The 20,362-nt window shown below is 33.0% G+C and overlaps 1 protein-coding gene across 1 annotated transcript in view; it reads right to left on the reverse strand.

The window, feature by feature from the left end:
- Positions 1 to 837: 837 nt before the first annotated feature.
- Positions 838 to 20,362, reverse strand: part of AHR (aryl hydrocarbon receptor) — a 50,522-nt gene continuing 30,997 nt past the window's right edge. Inside the window, exons 5-12 of the mRNA XM_011961730.1 lie at positions 18,524 to 18,613; positions 16,318 to 16,441; positions 15,529 to 15,659; positions 12,348 to 12,550; positions 11,455 to 11,564; positions 10,657 to 10,798; positions 6,753 to 8,004; positions 838 to 4,086 (exon numbers count right to left, since the gene is read on the reverse strand). Of these exons, the coding sequence (XP_011817120.1) occupies positions 3,943 to 4,086; positions 6,753 to 8,004; positions 10,657 to 10,798; positions 11,455 to 11,564; positions 12,348 to 12,550; positions 15,529 to 15,659; positions 16,318 to 16,441; positions 18,524 to 18,613 (2,196 nt within the window). The 3' untranslated portion in view covers positions 838 to 3,942. The remainder of the gene's footprint in view (positions 4,087 to 6,752; positions 8,005 to 10,656; positions 10,799 to 11,454; positions 11,565 to 12,347; positions 12,551 to 15,528; positions 15,660 to 16,317; positions 16,442 to 18,523; positions 18,614 to 20,362) is intronic.

Genomic DNA, 20,362 nt, shown 5'->3' on the forward strand with positions numbered 1-20,362 from the left:
ATTAGACAGATGTCATCCAGTCCTGTCAGTGGCCAACATCCCTGAGTCAGTGTTTGGTAGAGCTGGTGAAATTGGACAATCTAGAGTCGTTCATGGTGACAGAAATCACCTAAGTGCAAGCAGAGATGCACTCAGGTTATCTGGATTTTTACTTGAATTTTTTCAGATCAAAGAGTTAAAACTAAATGTTTTAGGTAATTCTTAAAGACTCAGGGTTAGTCTAAAATGTTCAGAATTAAGTATGATGCTAACTTATGATATGCTAGTGGAGAAAAATACCACATTGTAAAGAAGAGATATAAATCTAATAGAAAAATAACTGTCACGAGAATGAAAACTTCTCAGAAATTTTTCTTCAATCAATTCTAATTGCAGAATTTTTCATGAATGTTCAACAGTCATGAATTTAAGGCCAAAGGCTTCTATATCATTTATACTTATTAAACAGAAATACTAAGTTTGGGCAATGGTTTTTCTAAACTAAGCAAAAATTACAGCTAACAAGGGTTATTTCAAATTTCTTCAGAAATATTTGTAAAATATTATTAAAATGGGATTTTGGATTTTAATCTAAAATACACTACTACACTGATAACACAGGGCTTAAAAAAAGTTCATTTCAGAAGTAATTTAATTTATGAAGCTACTGAGAGTGTTTTTTATATACAGATAAAGGTCAAACATTGGGGGCAAAATTGTCTAAGAAGTTTATGAATTATTGACTTAACATATCACTAAGCATTGTAGATTGCCCTCATCTAACATAGTTATAATACTATAGTATAAATGATAATCTCCTTTACGTGGACCAGAGAGAAGAATTTACATTAAAACATGTTATCCATATTTGTTATTTTATTATTTATTGTATACAACTTTGATAATAAGGACATTATAAATCATACTTTAAGCAAAAATCTATGCATGATCTATGTAAGCAGTAACACTTCGAAGAAAAAAGCCATGAAAGCATTTACCTAAAATTTAGTAACATCGAAAAACACTGGTTTGTGCATAATAATGATTGAAATCTTCATAATACACTAGAATACTGGTAAGTCTTCAGGTATTATAAGAAAAACCTGGTATAGGAAAAGACTCAATGAGACACATCCACATCCTTAAATGTGCACATCATCTAGAAATAAATCTCTCAATGTAGCGGTGCACTAAGCATCCTTTGTTTGGCACTTAATACAGACAAACGGGTATTTGGTTTAATGTGATTTTATTATTCTTAGATACATTTTAGTTATTTTATATAGATAAAAATATACAATATTGCTTTTAAAACTTTTAATTTTATAACTGTATAACTGATTGTCATCATATTCACGATTAAAAAGCCTATTTTTCCACTAAACAGTTTATCCAGTAACATGTGGAAGAGAGTAACAAAAATGGTTTATGTAAGACTTATAATAAAAGGTTTAAATGTAAAAAATAGAGTATTAATCTAGACCACAGGTCTAAATCCTTAAAAGGATACCTCATGCTGGAAACAAATTATGAAATGTTTCAGACAAATTTTCAAAACTTAAATTGATTCTACAGGTTCAAAGTTTTGACTGAAAATACACAGAACTGAGAGATATTTTGTACGAAGACACTTTTATATACATTAATTTACTAAAAAAAGTAAAAGAAATAAGAACTGTATTTTTTTTTTTTTTTTTTGAGATGGAGTCTCGGTCTATTGCCAGGCTGGAGTGCAGTGGTGTGATCTCAGCTCTGCAACCTCTGTCTCCCAAGTTCAGGCTATTTTCCTGCCTCAGCATCCCGAGTAGCTACGATTACAGGCTCACGCCACCATGCTCAGCTAAATTTTTGTATTTTTAGCAGAGACGGGGTTTCACCATGTTGGTCAGGATGGTCTCAATCTCTTGACCTCGTGATCCACCCTCTTTGCCCTCCTCCTAAAGTGCTGGGATTACAGGTGCGAGCCACTGCACCTGGCCGAAAATTGTATTTTAATACATCTCAGTTTGGGATTCCATCAGATTTTAAAATAATACATGTAAAATGTGTCTAAGCTCTTCAGCTCTCATAGCTAAAGGAAAGAATAGCTGAGTGTGGTGGCTCATGCCTGTAATCCCAACATTTTGGGAGGCCAAGTTGGGAGGCTCACCTGAGGTCAGGAGTTTGAGACCAGCCTGGCCAACATGGTGAAACCCGTTTCTACTAAAAATACAAAAATTAGCTGGGCATGGTGGCACATATCTGTAATCCCAGCAACTTGGTAGGCTAAGGCAGGAGAATCGCTTGAACCCAGGAGGTAGAGGTTGCAGTGAGCCAAGATGGTGCCACTGCACTCCAGTCTGGGCGGCAGAGTGAGACTCTGTCTCAAAAAAAAAAAAAAAAAAGAAGAAGAAAAAAAGAAGAAAAGATGGTGTCATGTTTTCTTTTAAGCCATTTCAGGACAGTAAAGTTGGTAGAGTGATTAATTTGCCTACTGGTAAAGAAGATCAATATATCATTAAAAACAACCTAATGTTTGAAGGTAAATGAACTGTGTGGTTGTCTTTTTCTTAATAACAACTTGAAGCAGTTGGATTCATTACTTTATTTCTTACAAAGACACACTGATAAAGTATGAAAAGCTCCAACAAATTATTTAAGTGCATATATAAGGTATGGACTTTTTAAAATGAAAAACTGCAAATATCTTACAAATAATTTTGTTCATTATATCTATACAATGCACCATTCAATTCACTCATTACAATACTTTGCACCAACATTGCTATCTGCAATCTTAACACTCCTCAAATATGAGAAAAACAACTAGTTTCCACTGTTCTAAGAAGCAAAATTTATAAAGTCAACACAATATATTATCAAGGTTTATAGGTCTAAAACAGTTTTTAAAGACAATTTATACACATTGAAATGGGTGCTTTGCTTAATATAATTAAAAAGTTAGAAATAAAGCTTCTTGCAATTTAATAAACATGGTTGCAGTTAACAGCACATTTTTCACATTGCAACATTCAACTATCATCATGGAGTCTTCAATAAAGGTAAAGAGTGGTATATTTCTTCTGAAAACACTGTTGAGAAACTTAAGTGCGATTGTCTTAATATTTTTATAACAATTAAGAATAATTTGGAAAGACATTTTACTTTTAAATTTTTTCAACATAAGGCACATAGCAAACATTTATAGTCTAGAAACAACTAAATTATGTAATAATTATTTTTTCAATTATTTGCCCTTTACCTAAAGAAAATAGGTGAGTAGAATAGTTAAAACATGCCTGAATTAATGAAAATGGTTGGATTTAGGAAATACAATAATATTTGTGTGCAGAAAGGTATTAATTTAAAAAAGAAAAAGAATACTTTATATAAAATATACATCCTACAGTGTTACAGGTAGAAAAAAATGTGAGGCACTTAGATGAACAGTGGAGGAGGAAAGCACTGAGATCATCTTTTTATAAAAAGCACCAAACCATTTATTTTAACATCCGAGATAAAAGCAGAGGTTAACATGACAGGAAAAACTAGTTTAGTTCTGTAACTTTGTATTTGGGGAACTAATAAGAATCCAGTAGTTCAAAACTCAAAGTATTTTATTTTTATTCTGACAGAAATAATTCAAATAGAGAATGTTTTCTAATTTAAAAAAGTCTTAGTTTCCCTGATAAAGTTTTGCATATTTTGTGGTGCTCAGAATAATGTGATGTAGATGGTATTCTCACTACTCTGTGGCAGCACACTTTCTATCTTAATGACTATAGTATAGGTACTATTTTGATACCATTTTTAAACTTCCTTTTCTAAAAGCAAAAATTAAAATTTGGTTTGGAATAATTGTGAATAGCATGCATCAATGCCTCCATGTGAACTTGCTGATGTCCAACAGTGACAGTTTTATTATTCCATAATCCTTCACAAACTAATTTAATCCAAAAACCAGGGTCAAAATTGGGCTTGGAATTACAGGAATCCACTGGATGTCAAATCAGGAAAAGGTCTGGCTTCTGACGGATGATGAAGTGGCTGAAGATGTGTGGTAGCCTGAGTGTTATTTATGTTATTTAATTCAGCTGGATATGTTTCATTTAAAACTCCATTCTGAAACTGAAAACAAAAATGGTGATGCAACTTATTGGAATAGATCTTCCAAGTATCTTAAGCCACTAAATAATACATTAACATGTAGTTTTAAAATCTTACCCCTGAGAGTTGTAAACTTTAAGTTCCTTTACTGCTGCTAAATTTAAATCCTTCACACAGTGAAGACATACTGAGGACATATTATGTATTAGTTGCATTTATAACCTGTTTTTCCATTACTCTGACAGGAAATTTTGAACATGGTACAGATGAGTGATATAGCTGTCTCATTTCAGATTGCCTTTGGGTCAGGCAGGAATTGATGGGTCAAAGAGCACTAGTCAGGAATTACAGTTAAATATTCTCTGTCATAAGTAGGTTTGCTTTGACCAGGTTTCAAGTTATAGGTGTCAATGAACTGATTATATTCAGGAATCTTACACTGGAATGCAAAACTTTTCCAAAAAAGGCAGCTTCTGATTTTCTAAATGTTTCTAAATATTCCTAAAATATTACACCACAGGTATGATTTTCGTAACTGATTTCTTATTCATACTTTTAATTAATACTACTGAAAGCATAGTTCTAATTACAGAATCAAGTTACCAAAAGAAAATGCCCTTTCTTGTTTTCTTACACTGCAATGAATCTTGTTTTATATAACTGCTAGTAGAAAAAAGAAAAATAAAAAGGAACAACATGAAGATGCACAGCTCTGTAGAGTTTTATAGATTATAGAGCCTTTATATTTTAGTTAGTGGAAGTTCTGGAAACTTTAAAACAGATTAAAATCATAGCCTTAATTGCTTCAAATAAAATCTACTTTTGTAAAGCCTACATAACAGGCTTCAGTAACCAAAATGTTAATTACTTCACAGATCCTCCAAAACATATATACAATCTATAGTAAAAGTCATATAACCTGTCTCTTCAATGAATGGCAATACTGTAAATTCTTTAAATAAAAAGTATTACCTGTCCGGATAATGGTGAGTTTTAAATGATTTTTTCTCATTACTCATAACACAATTCATGTCAGCCATTCTCTTTAAACATACTGTACAGAGCAGTGTCATCCAATAGAAATATAATGTGAGTCACACACAGAACTTAAATTTTTGGCCACAGTAGATTAAATAAAATACATTACTAAAGTTAATTTTACCTGTTTCTTTTTACTTTTTTAATGTGGCTGCTGAAAAACTAATCATTTCAACATGAAATCAACAATAAAAGATGAGATATTTTACATTCTTTTTTCAAGCCAAGCCTTCAAAAATACAATGCGTATTTCACACAGCACATCTCAATTTGGACTAGCCACATTTCAAGTGCTCAACAGCTACTCAGTGGCTCAATATTGAGTGTCTTAGCTCAATAACATCTACTCCGGAGCATATGTAGGTCTATAGAATTATTTGGTTATTCACAAAGAAACAATAAAAAGTAGTGAGGGGAAAACACTGCAAAGAACTTACTTGCTACTCATGCAACTCCTAATTCAAAATGTAATTTTACAGAATTAACTTCCGTACAATTTGCTTTACTCAAGAGTAAAATATACTTTCATAGCAATTTTCTGAGACAGACTAACTGAATATTATTCAATTTTAATACAATTGAAAGATGTAAGGAATGAGAATAAGAAAAAATCTTCACCATCATTTTCTATTAAAAAGCTCATAAATGATTACACAAGCAAAATGTATGAAAAAAGCCAGAAAATACAATTAAAGATAAAGCTTCAGGTCATACTTTTAATTATTATACTCTAATACAGAGTAAACAGGGGCCAAGGAGCTTAATTTTAGTCAAGATATTCTTTAAAGCTGAACTTAAATATACTTTAAAATGAACTAAATATTTTCTAATGGAAAAGCATAAATGCAAACATGATATATTCCTGAGTGGCCAGAGACAGCAGCTATTAACATTATGTTAACTTTTTTTTTAAGTGATCATTTTTAAAGTGTGCTCACACCAGATAGATTCTGATGACATATTTAAACAACAAAAATACACTATCAAGCTTGATTTCCATGACAGAAAGCCAGCTGAGTTACCTCTTTTAAGAACTGCAGAAAAGAAAGCCATTCTACCTTAAAGGATAAAATGAGGATAGGGGAGGTAATGTGGAGGAATAGCTCGAGAACATGGAGGTGCCTAGGACTGAATTCCAGGGATATAATTAATCTAGAGTTTCAAAGGCATTGTAAGAAAGCACACTTACATTTGAGTTTAACTCAATTTCAAACATACATAAAAAAATAGAGCTTTGAAGAAATTATTCTTAAAAATTGCAATACTTTTTAAAGTTTGAACTTTTAAATTGCCATAATTTTTAAAGAATCCAGAAAGAATAAACCAAATTATCTATTTTAAACATAATACTTCTAAAAATTAATTTCACCTGGTAATTTAGGTCATCTTATATTAAGGACACATTCATGTTGCTTCAGTCCTTCATATCTTTCTCCCTCATGAATCATGTGAATGATATATTAGTAACATACTGGAAAAAGTACAGGCTTGTAAAAAAAAAAAAAGGTAGTCACAGATAAAATGAAAAATGTTGTCTCCATGAATGTTATAGAAAAAAGATTAAAATCAGCTGACATCAAAAATGTGTAACATGTCTATAAGGTAAAAAGAATCACTGAAAGATTTTTTCAGTTTGATAACACCCTTACCTTGTTTAAAAATGCCTGCTGTCCTGGCAGTACTGGGTTGTACTGCATCTGATCCACATGGGTGTGCTGAGGTTCTGGCTGACACTGATACATCGACATGGCCCCAGCATAACATGTCTGAGGAGTTACTATGGCTGACTGTGGATTTAATCCATGCTTTTGGTTTTCAGGAACTTGTAAACAAGTGACAAAATCTTCTAAACTAGAAGTAGTGGGGTATGGGGATGGTTCATAACTCCCCATAGGACAGTCCAGCTCTGTACATTTGGAATGTTGTGGTAATACAGGCTGATTACAGGAAATAAAGTTCTGTGTATAAGGCACAGGATCCATTTCAGATTTGTAGGGGAACTCTTGATTGATCCCACGTAAGTCTGAAAAGACATTATATTGTTGTGGGTCTTGCTGTGGACAACTGAAAGGCATGAATTGGTTAGAGCTCCAATTTGCAAACACGCCATTAACTTGCATATGCTTCATTTTCTGACACAGTTGTTGCTGTGGCTCCACTACTGCTTGCATTTGGTGATGCTGTTGTTGCTGTTGCTGTTCTAACTGTAGGTGTTCCTGTACCATACAGCTTGAGTTCAGAGCCAGGGACTGTTGCTGTTGATAATCTGAAGGTATGAAGGGAGACTTATTTAAAGAATCTTGGATATATGTCAGGATTTCATCTGTTAAGTCAATGTCTCTGAAGTCAACCTCACCGGAAAAATCATTTCTGAAAAATTTTTCATTCTGCATGTGTTTGATGTCTTCAAAATCAACGCCTAGGTTTTTCATAATGCTGTACAAGTCACTGTTTTTACTATCCTGAAAGAGTCCTAGGTGACCCCCAGCAAATGAGTTCACATCCTGAGGCTGGTCAATTTGCTCATGTTTCAGGATAGTATCATTTCCCATTGGTGCAGTATTATCTTGCCAATTTCTGCATTCATTCATAGATTCGTTAAAGAAATTGTTTTCAAAAGATGCAGTACCCGAAGTACTTGAAGCAGGACAGAGATAAATAGACTCATCTTGTTGCATCATGGCAGCCAGGAGGGAACTAGGATTGACAGAATCCTTGTTCAGAGTTGATATGGTAGCAGAGTCTTTTTCGCTAGTGCCGTTTTTACTATTCCTTAGTGGTAAGGGATCCATTATGGCAGGAAAAGGGTTGGTTGCCTCATACAACAAAGCTTCTCCAGTGGTAAACATAAAAGGCAATGTCATATTTCGTTTTCGTAAATGCTCGCTTCCTTCCTCATCTCTAAAGTTGTGTACAAAAAAGTCTTAGAGACAATTCTATCAAACATTTAAAATAAAATTAAAGAAAGAAAAACATCAAGCAAAATACATTATGATTGAATTCAAAAGGGGGCATATTTTATTTTCACCTCAATTATTCTCATGACTGGTACTATAAAATTGTTTTTCAGACAAGCATATTTAAATGATTTAATTTTTAAAAAATAACTTAGTTAATTCCATGGTCCCATTACATCCCTACCTGACACCATGGAAAAACAAAAACAAAAACAAAATTGTGTGGAATAAAGATCTACACATAAAAACAGATGATGAGAATTTAGGGGCCAGGCATGGTGGTGCATGCCTGTAATGACAGCACTTTGGGAGGCTCATGTGTGCGGACTGCTTGAGCCCAGGATTTTGAGACTAACCTGGGAAACATGGCGACACTCCCACCTCTACAAAAAAATAAAAATTAGCTAGGCGTGGTGGCACATGCCTACAGTCTCATCTACTCAGGAGGCTGAGGCAAGAGGACCACCCGAGCCGGGAGGTTAAGGCTGCAGTGAGCCACATTTGTGCCACTGCACTCCAGCCTAGGTGATAGAGCAAGATTCCGTCTCAAAAAAAATAATAATAATAAAATAAAAAAAATTAGGAATTAGAAACTTAAGAATCTGAAACAACAAACCTCTCTAATAAAACCCAGAAGCTATAAAGACAAAGATTGGCATAATTAGTAATATGAAAGTTGTTTAATATTAAAGTATTTGTATTTTTGCAATAGAATTCTTAAATAAAATATTTGTAACATATATAATGTATTTATAATTTTATATATATATATATATAAAATTTCATATCCATAATAAAGAGTTCCAATAGTGTCTAAGAGAGAGGCAAACAACTCAACAGAAAAACAGGCAAATGATACAAACATAATTTATAAAAGAAAAATGTCCTAGAAAGATGTAAAAAGATGCCCACCATTAGTAATAAATAAATGAAAACAACGTGTCTTAATAACAGAAGCACACAAAGTATCAACAAATATATAGAAATATGAACACAATTAACAAACTAGACTTCTGATATACAAAAAGAACAACATACTCCCAAATGACAGAACATGTATTCTTCACAAGATTACATGGGATATTTTACCAATGTAGACCATGTATTAGATCATAAAACAAGCCACCACAAATTTCAAAAAAACTGAAATTCATTCAGAGAACGTTTTCTGACTATAGTGGAACTAAGCTAAGTCAATCACAAAAAGGCAACTAGAAAAATCCCCAAACACCAAAAAGTACAGTAACACTGTATTTCTAAATAATTCGTGAATAAAAATAAAATAAAAAGAAAATTAGCCAGTATTTTCAATTAAATAAAAATAAGATAGCAAAAGATGAGGATTGTAAAGTTGTACTTAAAGGGAAACTGATATATATGTTTAAGTATATATTTTTTAAAAGTTGGATAAAATTGTAAATTATACCCAAAGAAAGTAGAAGGAAGAAAATAATAATGAGCAGACATAATTAAAATTGAAAACAAATGTATAAAATAGAAAAAAAATCAATAAACCAAAAGTTGGATCCTAATAAAGACTAATAAAGTCTAATTTAAAAAAGGTGCCTTCTAGAAACATTGATCAAGGGAGAAGGACAAATCTGTAGAGGTACACACATACCCACGCACTCATATACATCTGTATGCACATACTCATGTACTTCCATGGGTACTTATATACACACATACATTCACCATGTTCATGGGTTCAAAGATTCAGTATGAAAAAGATGTTAATTCTCTCCAAATGATCTACAGTTTCAAGGTAATCTCACTCAAAATCTCAACAGATTTTCAGAAAACTGTTTTCTAAAATGTATATGGATTTATAAAGGGCAAAGAAGAACCAAGGCAATCTTCAAGCAGAACAAAAAAGGCGAAACAAACAAAATGAAGACACACTCAGACATAGAAATTTATAATAAAGATAGAATAACTAGGACTGTGTAGTGCTAGACAAAATAGACAACTACACCAATGGAGCTATTAATAGAACAACACAATCCAGACAGAGAACCAAAGACAAAATCCCCTGATCAAAATACAGTGCAGTGGGGAAAAGATGACCTTCTCAGTAAATCATCTTTTCAATGTGACTGGTCAATTGGGTACACATGTAAGGGCTGGGGGGAATCAATCCTTACCTCAAGCCACAGACAAAAATCAATTCTCCAGGGTGTGAGGAAACATTTGCAATACAAATATTTGATAAAGGACTCATTTGCAACATACGTAAGAAACTCTTGAAATCACTGCTGGGTTTAGAGAAAATATTCTAAAGAAAGCATTGTTATATTTTTCTTTTATTTTACCAATGACACTACCTTTCATATGTACTTCATATGCCCAGGATAAAACCCTAGTGTTTTCTTCTACTATTCTTTCTATAGCTCTGCACATGTAGCTGCTCAATAAAATTTGTCAATTCTATCTTCTCAATGTCTCTCACCTGTGCTCTTCTTTCTAGACAAATTACTTAAACTTTTCAGTTTTTATTTACAGACTAAATTCTGCTTGAATTATTTTTATGCTTTCGCGTAAGAGGACTTATGAAAACAAAACTGTTAACAAAAACAGGAAACATTCTTTTGCTTACGTTAGTGGTCTCTGAGTCGCGATGACAAAATCTGGTCTTCCATTTCTATAAAGCAGGCGTGCATTAGACTGGACCCATATCCATCGATTGTTTTTTGTAAGAAGCCGGAAAACTATCAAGCCACTTTCTCCAGTCTTAATCACTAAAATAAAATTAAAAAATTATCAAACCCCAAATCAATATATTAAAGAATATTCCTAAAACAAAGCTCTTGTGACATAGTTCTGGATGTATTTCTTTTATCCCCAAAGACAATACATTTTAAACACACACAAAAAAAGGCATGGAAATGGTTTTTCAGAGTTTTTTTTTTCCATTTCAGACTAAATTTATTATTTTAAATGTTAAAGGGAAGATTATGTACCAGATAATTTTAGTAACACAGGAAAGTAGAGAGAGAGCATAAATTGGGGAAAAAAAAGATTAAAAAATTATTTTTAAATAGGGAATATTTTCCTACAGGCTAATACTTTATAATTTTAAAGTAGAGTTATTAACATTATTGTTACAATATTAACATAGATTTATGAATTGATAACAATGTAATTTAAAAATTCCCAAGCAAAACTTCATGGGCCAAATGGATATTTTTTAACAACTAAACAACAATATTTCTATGAGGCAGGTGTAGACAAGTTAATGAACAAAGAGTGTAACCCTGGTTAATCATCATGATAAATTACTAAGTAGAAGTTTATCCATGTAGTTTACTTAAACATGTTACATTACGTAAGAATGTGAAACATGTACTACAGTATATGCCTTTTTTCTTCATGTTCATAAGGAACTACAACTTACTCCGGATATGGGACTCAGCACAATAAAGCATATCAGCAGCATGAATAAACTGATACCCTGATCCTCTCGCGCACAGCTCTGCTTCAGTATATCCTAAAACAAGTCTTCCTCTGTTTAAAATTAAAAAAGGTAAAATAAGAATGCATTATGATTTAACATAAACGAAATAACCAAGATAAATTTATTGGTTTTACGCTAGTTTCTGCAATATGTTTTAGTTCACATTTAGAATTTCACATCAGTAAGTAGATACGAAATTAAACACATCTATGTAAACTCCTCTTCCTTGCTTATGATTGCAAATTTCAGTTTCAGCCTATTTTCTTTTCCTGAATAAAACCATGGAAATTAGTATGCTAAAAATGAATCTAATAGAGCAGATGTATGGGTAACAGAAAATCTTTAATAAAAATCTGGAATGTTTTTATAATCTATTTTTAGGGAAGAAGGTTTTTCAAATTACCTCTCTGCATTCCCACAACAGAAAGGAGAGAAGCACTGATATGTTTTGATACGATATAAATGCTTAATATCAGACTCTTGCTCACAATTTTCTGAAAGTTACTGAAACTTCTGGGGCTAGAAATCAAATAACATTTGTACCATTTAAAAACATAAAACAAACCAACATAAATGTCATCAGAAGAACAAACCTTACTAATATATAAGAACATCATCATCTGAGACAAGTCTTGCAAAAAATTAAAAAGATGATTTGTGAGTCTCATGAAATTATTTTTACTGTAAAAGCCTACACTGAAAGAATAAAAGCTAATAGCCAATCTAATAATAAACATTACATACAGTCCACAATGTATGTTTTACATGCTAAGAGAGACTTACTGAATCATAATGTACATCTGACAAAATAAAAGTGAAAAAGTCTCACTTACTTGGCATCACAACTAATAGGTGTGAAGTCTAGTTTGTGTTTGGATCTATAGATAAAATTTTTGGTCCGGATTTCAAGTATGGATGGTGGCTGAAGTGGAGTAGCTATTGCAAACAAAGCCAACTGAGGTGGAAGTATTGATCCATCTTTCCCTTTCTTTTTCTGTCCATGAAGATACTTTAACCTCCCTTGGAAATTCATTGCCTTAAAAAAACAACAACAAAAAAAGTTCTTTAAAATTAAAAATATAAAAGTTTCTTTTAAAAAGGTTCCATTATGGCTACTTCTAGGGTTCTTGATAATTCCATAAATATTCCTGAAGCTGAGAACTGTTAGTTTCTTTCATTCCTGTCTCCATGGGACGCCCATTAAAACTATCCCAAAGAGTAATATGAGAAATGTTCTAAAGGGATAAGTGAACCACTCCTTGTTCCTAATGGTCATGACATCAATACCTATATAATTTTCCAAGCTTGCCGTTACCCTATCATTTTCACCTCGCACAGCTCCTTGCACACCAGGCAATCAATATATCCTGAATGGTGATAAAGCCCTAAACATTCATTTTCAAGCATACATGAACTATACTGCAGCTCATAGCATATTGCATAGTTCATAGTAATCTTTTCTATAGAGACAAAATATAATTTTATTAAAACACTAAAATGAATCATCATGAAAACACATAAAGAACGCAGAGCCCTACTGAGGAAAGATACGGAATAAATTTAGAAGACAGGGAAAACAAAGGCAACTTAAACATGAACATGATATATTTAATTGGTTAAAACAGTATCAACCAGTCCAAGGGATGGTTCTGACATCAAAATAATAGCAGCGCAAGGAGGAAAAGACCCTCCTGCACACAGATATTCCACCTCAGACATACAGTCACATGTCACTTAACAAAAGGGGCATGTTCTGTGAAATGTGTCCTTAGGCAAATTCGTCATCCTGTGAACATCAGAGGGTAGGTACACAAACCTAGACGGCATACCTTACTATGCATCTAAGTTATACAGTATAGCCTTTTGTTTCTAGGCTACAAACCTGTACAGCATGCTATCATACTGAATACTTTAAGTAATTGTAACACAGTAAGTATTTGTGTATCTAAACATAGAAAACACACAGTAAAAATAAAGTATAAAAAAATGGTATACCTGTATAAGAGTACTTATTGTAAATAAGGCAGGCAGGACTGAAAGTTGCTCTGGTTTAGTCAGTGAGTGAGTGGTGAGTGAATGTGAAGGCCTGAGACATTACTGTACATTACTATAGAGTTTATAAACACTATACACTTAGGCTACACTGAATTAATAAAAAATATTTTCCTTTAGGCTGGGCGCAGTGGCTCATGCCTGTAATCCCAGCACAACTTACTGTAACTTTTTTACTTTATAAACTTTTACATTTTTAACTGTTGACTCTTTTGTAATAACACTTAAACACAGTGTACAGCTACACAAAAATATTTTCTTTCTTTACATCCTTATACTATAAGCTTTTTCCTATTTTTTTTAATTTTTTTTTACATTTTAAACTTTTGTGTTAAAAACTAAGACATAAATCCACACATTAGCTTAGGTCTGCACCGGGTGAGGATCATTAATGTTCCTATCGTCCACCTCTACATCTTGTCCCACTGGAAGGTCTGCAGGAGCAATAACATGCATGGAGCTGTCATCTCCTGTGATCTTCTTTTGGAATATTTCCTGAAGGACATACCTGAGCCTGCTTTACAGTTAACCTTATTCTAAAATAATGATTAAAATAAAACATTAAAAGTATAATAAAAAATAAAGTAAAATAATGATTAACAGTAAATACATAAATACATAGTGATTTATTACTTTCAAGTATTATGTATCATACATAATTGTATGTGCTATACTTTTTATATGACTGGCAACACAGGTTTGCTTCCATCAGCATCACATCGACATGTGAGTAATGCTATGACATCATTAGGTGATAGGGATTTTCCGGCTCCATTATGATCTCATGGGACTACCATCATATACGTGTCTGTTACTGACCAAAGCATCATTATGCAGCACATGACTCTACATACTAATTGTTCATGAGCAATAATACTGAGAAAACTACCTCAAAGCACAATTCTAATTCTGGGTCAGCAAAATCCTCTTCAGAAATAAACACATAAACAAAAATCATTGCTTTGTAATGCTTAATTTAAGATTTGATTACCTGTTTCGAATTCCTTGTTATTCACAAAAAGTATACAATATACTCTGTATTCTCTTCTGCTGTACTTGGTGACACAAACTAAGGATACAATGAGAGACAGACAAGTCCACTCTGAGGAATCCTAAGCTACTCCCTACAGTCAACTCCTATGCAGGTGTTCAGACTTTGCAACAAGAAACAGCGTCTCCTATCAGATGATGATTCTACAATTGCGAATATACAATCATTTTTCTATGTGGCAGTTATTTGAGACACACGGAAAGGCCATTATTTTTCTGTCTAGCAGGCATTAAATCCTCCTATTAAAAAAGGGCTACATAATTCTCTCATATCTTAAAAATCCTAAAATAGTCAAAATACAAGGCTTCATGTTATTTCACTCAATCTTTGTTACTATATTCTAAAGAACAGTTTTCTGAGTTATAGAGGATAGTCAAAATCAGAAATAATCATTTTAAAATGCTACCTTGCTTTATCAAATTATTTGGTAGATTTTTAAAGCTGAAATCAAAGATAACCAAAGAAAATTGGCTTCACTTGACTTTTTTTTCTATCACTTAATGTTAAACCAAATTTGGGCTGAAGATGCCTCTGCTCCTTAAGTCCTTACTAAGGAATTGCAACTTCGTTTACTATATAAACTAATGGAAAGCCTAACAGTAAAAGTGAACTTTTGTAACCAAATAGCTGAGTCTCAGTCAGTCACAGGTGACCAACTAATCAGATCATCTTCAAATAAGGCAAACCCCAAGCTGTAATCAATCAAGCTATTTCTGTACCTCACTTGCATTTTCTGTTCACAAATGCTCCAGCCCATGTTTTTATGTGAGCTCTCCGAACCTCTCTGGTTCCAAGGGCTGCCTGATTTGGGAACAGTTCCTTGATGAATTAAATTTTGCTAAATTAAATTTGCCTCAAGCTGTTATTTTAACCACAGTTAAGAGCCAGTATCATAAGATTTTGTACCTTACCAGAAAACCAGATGAATTATCCAGCAGACACCTTAGACGACATATGAAGCACCTCTCCATAAAAGGAGAGTTTTCTGGAGGAATCTGGTCTGTGTTATAACAGACTAATGGCTGGGGGAGACCAGGGCCTTCTGTAGAAATAAAGGCAAAACAAAATTTACTTTCCATTTTGCTGTAAAATTAAGTATCTGAGTAAGTAAAATTTGTATTAGTTTCTAAACTGGAGTCTGTATTCTGAACACACAAACCATTTTCAGAAGAGCTAATGACAAGAAACTAAAAGTTTATTAAATATCACTTTTATCAGATAGAACTTATGTAATTTTTATTGAGCTATCACTGTCAACAATTTTCACATTTTCTAACGCATTTTTGTTTTCTTAACACTTAAAGAAATTTCCAAAAACATTTTTTGCATTGAGAAAAGCATTTTTATACTTGCATATGCTAGCTTACTTTTTTCTTTGGTGCATTTTAAACACAACAATTTATATGCACTCAGGTATCAACCTTGTGTACCTTCCTTCCATCTTTCATGATGGTACTACTTATTTTTATAAAATACATTACTGAGTATGGCAATACTCTGTTGCCTGAAACTCATTAATGGCTCTCATTTGCCAAAATATTCCTTAGCTCAACAGGCTCACTGTGGCCTATGATTGCATATTTATATCTTTCCACTACTTCCCTATCATGGAGTTCTATGACCTTCCAGGTTCCCAGCCTCCTTTCACAGAATCATATTTAAAAACTACCAACACCATCTTTTGTACCATCAATTCTTACCATCAATTCCTTGTCCAGACTCTGTACACTGAGAAGGATTTAATGACCAGTGTAGCTGACGCTGAAATTCAGCTCGGTCTTCGGTATGGATAAGTTCATACACACTCTGATGTATGACATCAGACTAAAGAAAAAAGATACAAGGAATACAACAAAAGCACTGATTAAAAAAAATGGCTTACTAAATTAATTTTAAAGCCTATTTAGATTAGTGGGTGCTTGCTAGTGGTGATGAATATGAATTGGATGATTCCTAAAGTTCCCTAGTCACCTAAGATAGAAAAAGCTAGACAGACTGGCACTACAACAGATGAGCCAAAAGTTACTTGTCATCAGTTCCCAATGTGAATGCTCTTGCTCAAATAAGTCACCTCCCCATTCCTTAAATGCAACATATTAAAATCTGTTTATGTTGCGTATCCATTTGTTAATTTTTAGATTCTTATCTCTTCCACGCAGCTTTTCCTAACCACCCAGGCCTCTTTGACTTCTCTAAGCTTAATGGTATTCTCTAGGTATTTCCTTCACTGTTCTCTAAAATTTTCTTCGTATAAAATTTTCACTCCAAGTAGACTCCACAAGAGCAAGGGATTGTGCCTTTACTATATCAAACCACTTTCCTCCTCTTGCCTCTCACCATTTACTACCGTGCTGAGCCCTTAGTGCTTAAACCAGAGTTTTCCCTTTTTTTAACTGCAAGTTGTGATAAAAAATACATTTCTATCTGTCACAGGTGTGTGCACAGACATATACACATGGAAAAGTTTCACAAAACACTTACCATTATTACATGAGATAATACTGTGTATTCTATATTATTTTATTCCATCCTAAACAACTGAAAAACAGTTTGATGGTGATCCACTGTCTCGACTGCATACCCATGAGCGAGTCACAACTTGTAGTTTTAAAAATGGTGTCTTAATCTACCACTTGTGTCAGATATGAATGTTGTTTTAGGAAAAAAATCCATGTGTATACGGGAGAAAAAAACGGATTGGAAAATGGCTGATGTCTTTGATTTTCTTACTGATATAAATCACAATATCAAATCATGATTAAGACAGTTATATAATTCATTTGGCTTCAAACAGGCTTTTCTATGGACATTAATATATTTTTTTTAGAATGCAAGAAATCAGTTTAGACTTTGTGGTAGTAGCTAGATTCCACTATTTTAGTCATCTACACTTAAATCTTCCTAGGAACCTAATCTTCTCATATTAAATCATCTTGATGCCATTACACAATTTCCAGAAGTTGCATCTGAAACACAAGTTGAAATGCACATCTCCTTTAACAAAAGCCTTCAGTGGTCTCCACTGGACATACAAGATAGTTGAAGCTCTAGTCTATGTAACTGTTATTAAGACCAGCAGCCTTGTGAGCTTGATAGAAGTGCAAATTCAAGGGCCCCACTGTGAACTACTGATTCAGAACACCTGGCAATGGGTCTCAGAGATGACCAAGTTTTATCAAGGTCTTCGGTGATTCTTGTGCACATCGCAATTTAAGAACCAGATATATGAGAATAGCAAGCATTCAAATGTTACAATCTGTTGTTAAACCATAAAAGATGTTATTGTCCTTCAAATATGTCAAGTATTTATAATTCCATCTATTCATCATTCATTCAATAACATTAAACAAGCCAGACACGTTAGTTTCCTTCAATGACTTCCAGTCTAGTGCTTACAGTACTTCTATATTCCTATGTTCTCTCGTCCACCCACCTGCTACACAGTGTTTAGGTCAGCTTATATACCATTTGATTTAGGATATCTTCCGTAATCCACATAAATCAGAATTAAAGGTATAAATCATAGAATTTTACTTGTACTTTTTATACAGCACCTCATTCATTTCATAGTTGTCATACATACTCTGCTATCCATAAGTTATTTGATGCCAAATTATTTCGTATCTTCTCCCCTAGACCCTATGTGCCTGAAAGTTTCTTATATATGAGATTCTTGATAAGCAAAAGAAGAAACACAATAACCATCAATCGCATAAAGATTTAAAGGAATTAATAGTGCAGTAAATTATTAATATTAGAAAAAATTATTAGCTACAAATACATAATGTATTCTACAGCATATATTGATACTTTATAATACAAATGGTCAACTGTGTCCAAAAGTATAACATACATGAAAAGTAAATGATATAATAATATAAATGATAATAAGTAATATATACTTACCTGCTGAAACCCTAGATAATCTTGTATAGTAGAAGAAGCATAAAAGACCAAAGCATCTGTAGTGACAACTAATACAAAGCCATTCAGAGCCTACAAGGAAAGGAAGTTCTAAAATTAGTAATATGACTTAATATTGACCGTCACATAAAGGTTATTACTTTTATCGCTGAAAAATCTTCTCTTCAAAATAGTTAAAATAATTACATTTCACAAACACAGCCATAACATACACTCCTGGACTAAGAAATACCTATTCATACCTTTTGATTTGTCTACGGAAAAATAGCTAAATTTAATGCTCAATCAGAATAACTTTGGTAGAATATGGAATTCATCTTCTTCCTCATGTTTCAGATTTTCTCTTTTAAATATATTGTACATATTTTTTAAAGAACAACCTATTTAGACATCATTCACTATAGTCTATCACACCTTTTTTTTTTTTATTATTATACTTTAAGTTCTAGGGTACATGTGCATAACATGCAGGTTTGTTACATATGTATACTTGTGCCATGTTGGTGTGCTGCACCCATCAACTCGTCAGCACCCATCAATTCATCATTTATATCAGGTATAACTCCCCAATGCTTTTTTTTAGGGGGAAACTGGAGGCAAAGATGTTGATTAGACTCAAAGTAGGAACACTAAAACTCTTCTTATACAAAGACATTTCAAGCACTGACACGAACATTTTAAGTCATAGAACATTTTAAGACTTTTATAGGAAAACACAATATATGTAATTAAAATATAATACATATGCAAAGCAAGCATACAGTGAATTCAGTCCACTAAAATTTACTGTCATTATGAACATATACTTAAATTTATCATTTTGTATGTGTTATTTCTATTTGTTCACAGCACATCCGTATGTATAATGTTTCTTTTTCTCTCTGTTTTGCCTGCTTTGGGTCCATTATTATTAGCCCATACTCTTTAGTTTGGAAGTCATAATCTCTTTTTTTATTACTGTATAATTCAAGTCCAATATCAACTAATACCTTTATTCTCCTCTTGGATAACAATAGTATCATAGATCACTTTATTATCATATATTTTAATTCTACAAGCCCTCACTGTTTTCTCCTTGAGTTCAATTTGGTATTTGATCTATTCTTTACTATGTGATCATAGCTAATGTCTTCTAACACCCTCTTTTTCTTGTAAGGAGAAATACAGTATGGTTTAGTTTAAGAATTGTACTGTGTAGTCAGACAGATTTGGTCTGGACTCCTGTCTCTGTCTATTACTAGCTGTGGGGCTGTGTGGCTTTGGTTAAGGTATTTACATATTTTTTAAAGAAATGCTAAGTACTGGGATTTAAGAGTTAACAAGGCTTTGCCCTTGTGCTTATGATGCTCACATCTAGTCTAGTCAATATCTTCATTATCAGATGAAATAAATGAAATACAGTGGCTATCTCTCTTTTCACTCCAGTTACTTTCCACATTCAAGATTCTTGATCTATATTATCTGAGAACTGGACTACAAAGATAACAACTATTATTTAGTATTCCTTTTTCTAAACGTTTTTATGTATTTGAGTGGTTTATTTCTCCCAAAAACCCAATGAAGTAAGTGCCATGTTCCAGTTTTACAATAGAAGAAACTGAAGTCAAGGACTATACCTTTAAAAGTAACTTGCCCAAAGTCACAGAGCCAGAAAATGGCTGATCCAGGAGATAAACTCAGTCTGGTTCCAAAGCATACTCACTTAAATAACATGATATGCTGCCTTTATGTGTTATCGATCCCAAATCGGTGCATGGTTCTGTTTCGTTCTGTTTTTTTTTTTTTTTTTTTTACTTTTAAGTTCAGGGGCACAAGTGCAGG

This window comes from Colobus angolensis, unplaced genomic scaffold (assembly GCF_000951035.1).
Source record: "Colobus angolensis palliatus isolate OR3802 unplaced genomic scaffold, Cang.pa_1.0 Scaffold568, whole genome shotgun sequence".
NCBI lineage: Eukaryota > Metazoa > Chordata > Mammalia > Primates > Cercopithecidae > Colobus > Colobus angolensis.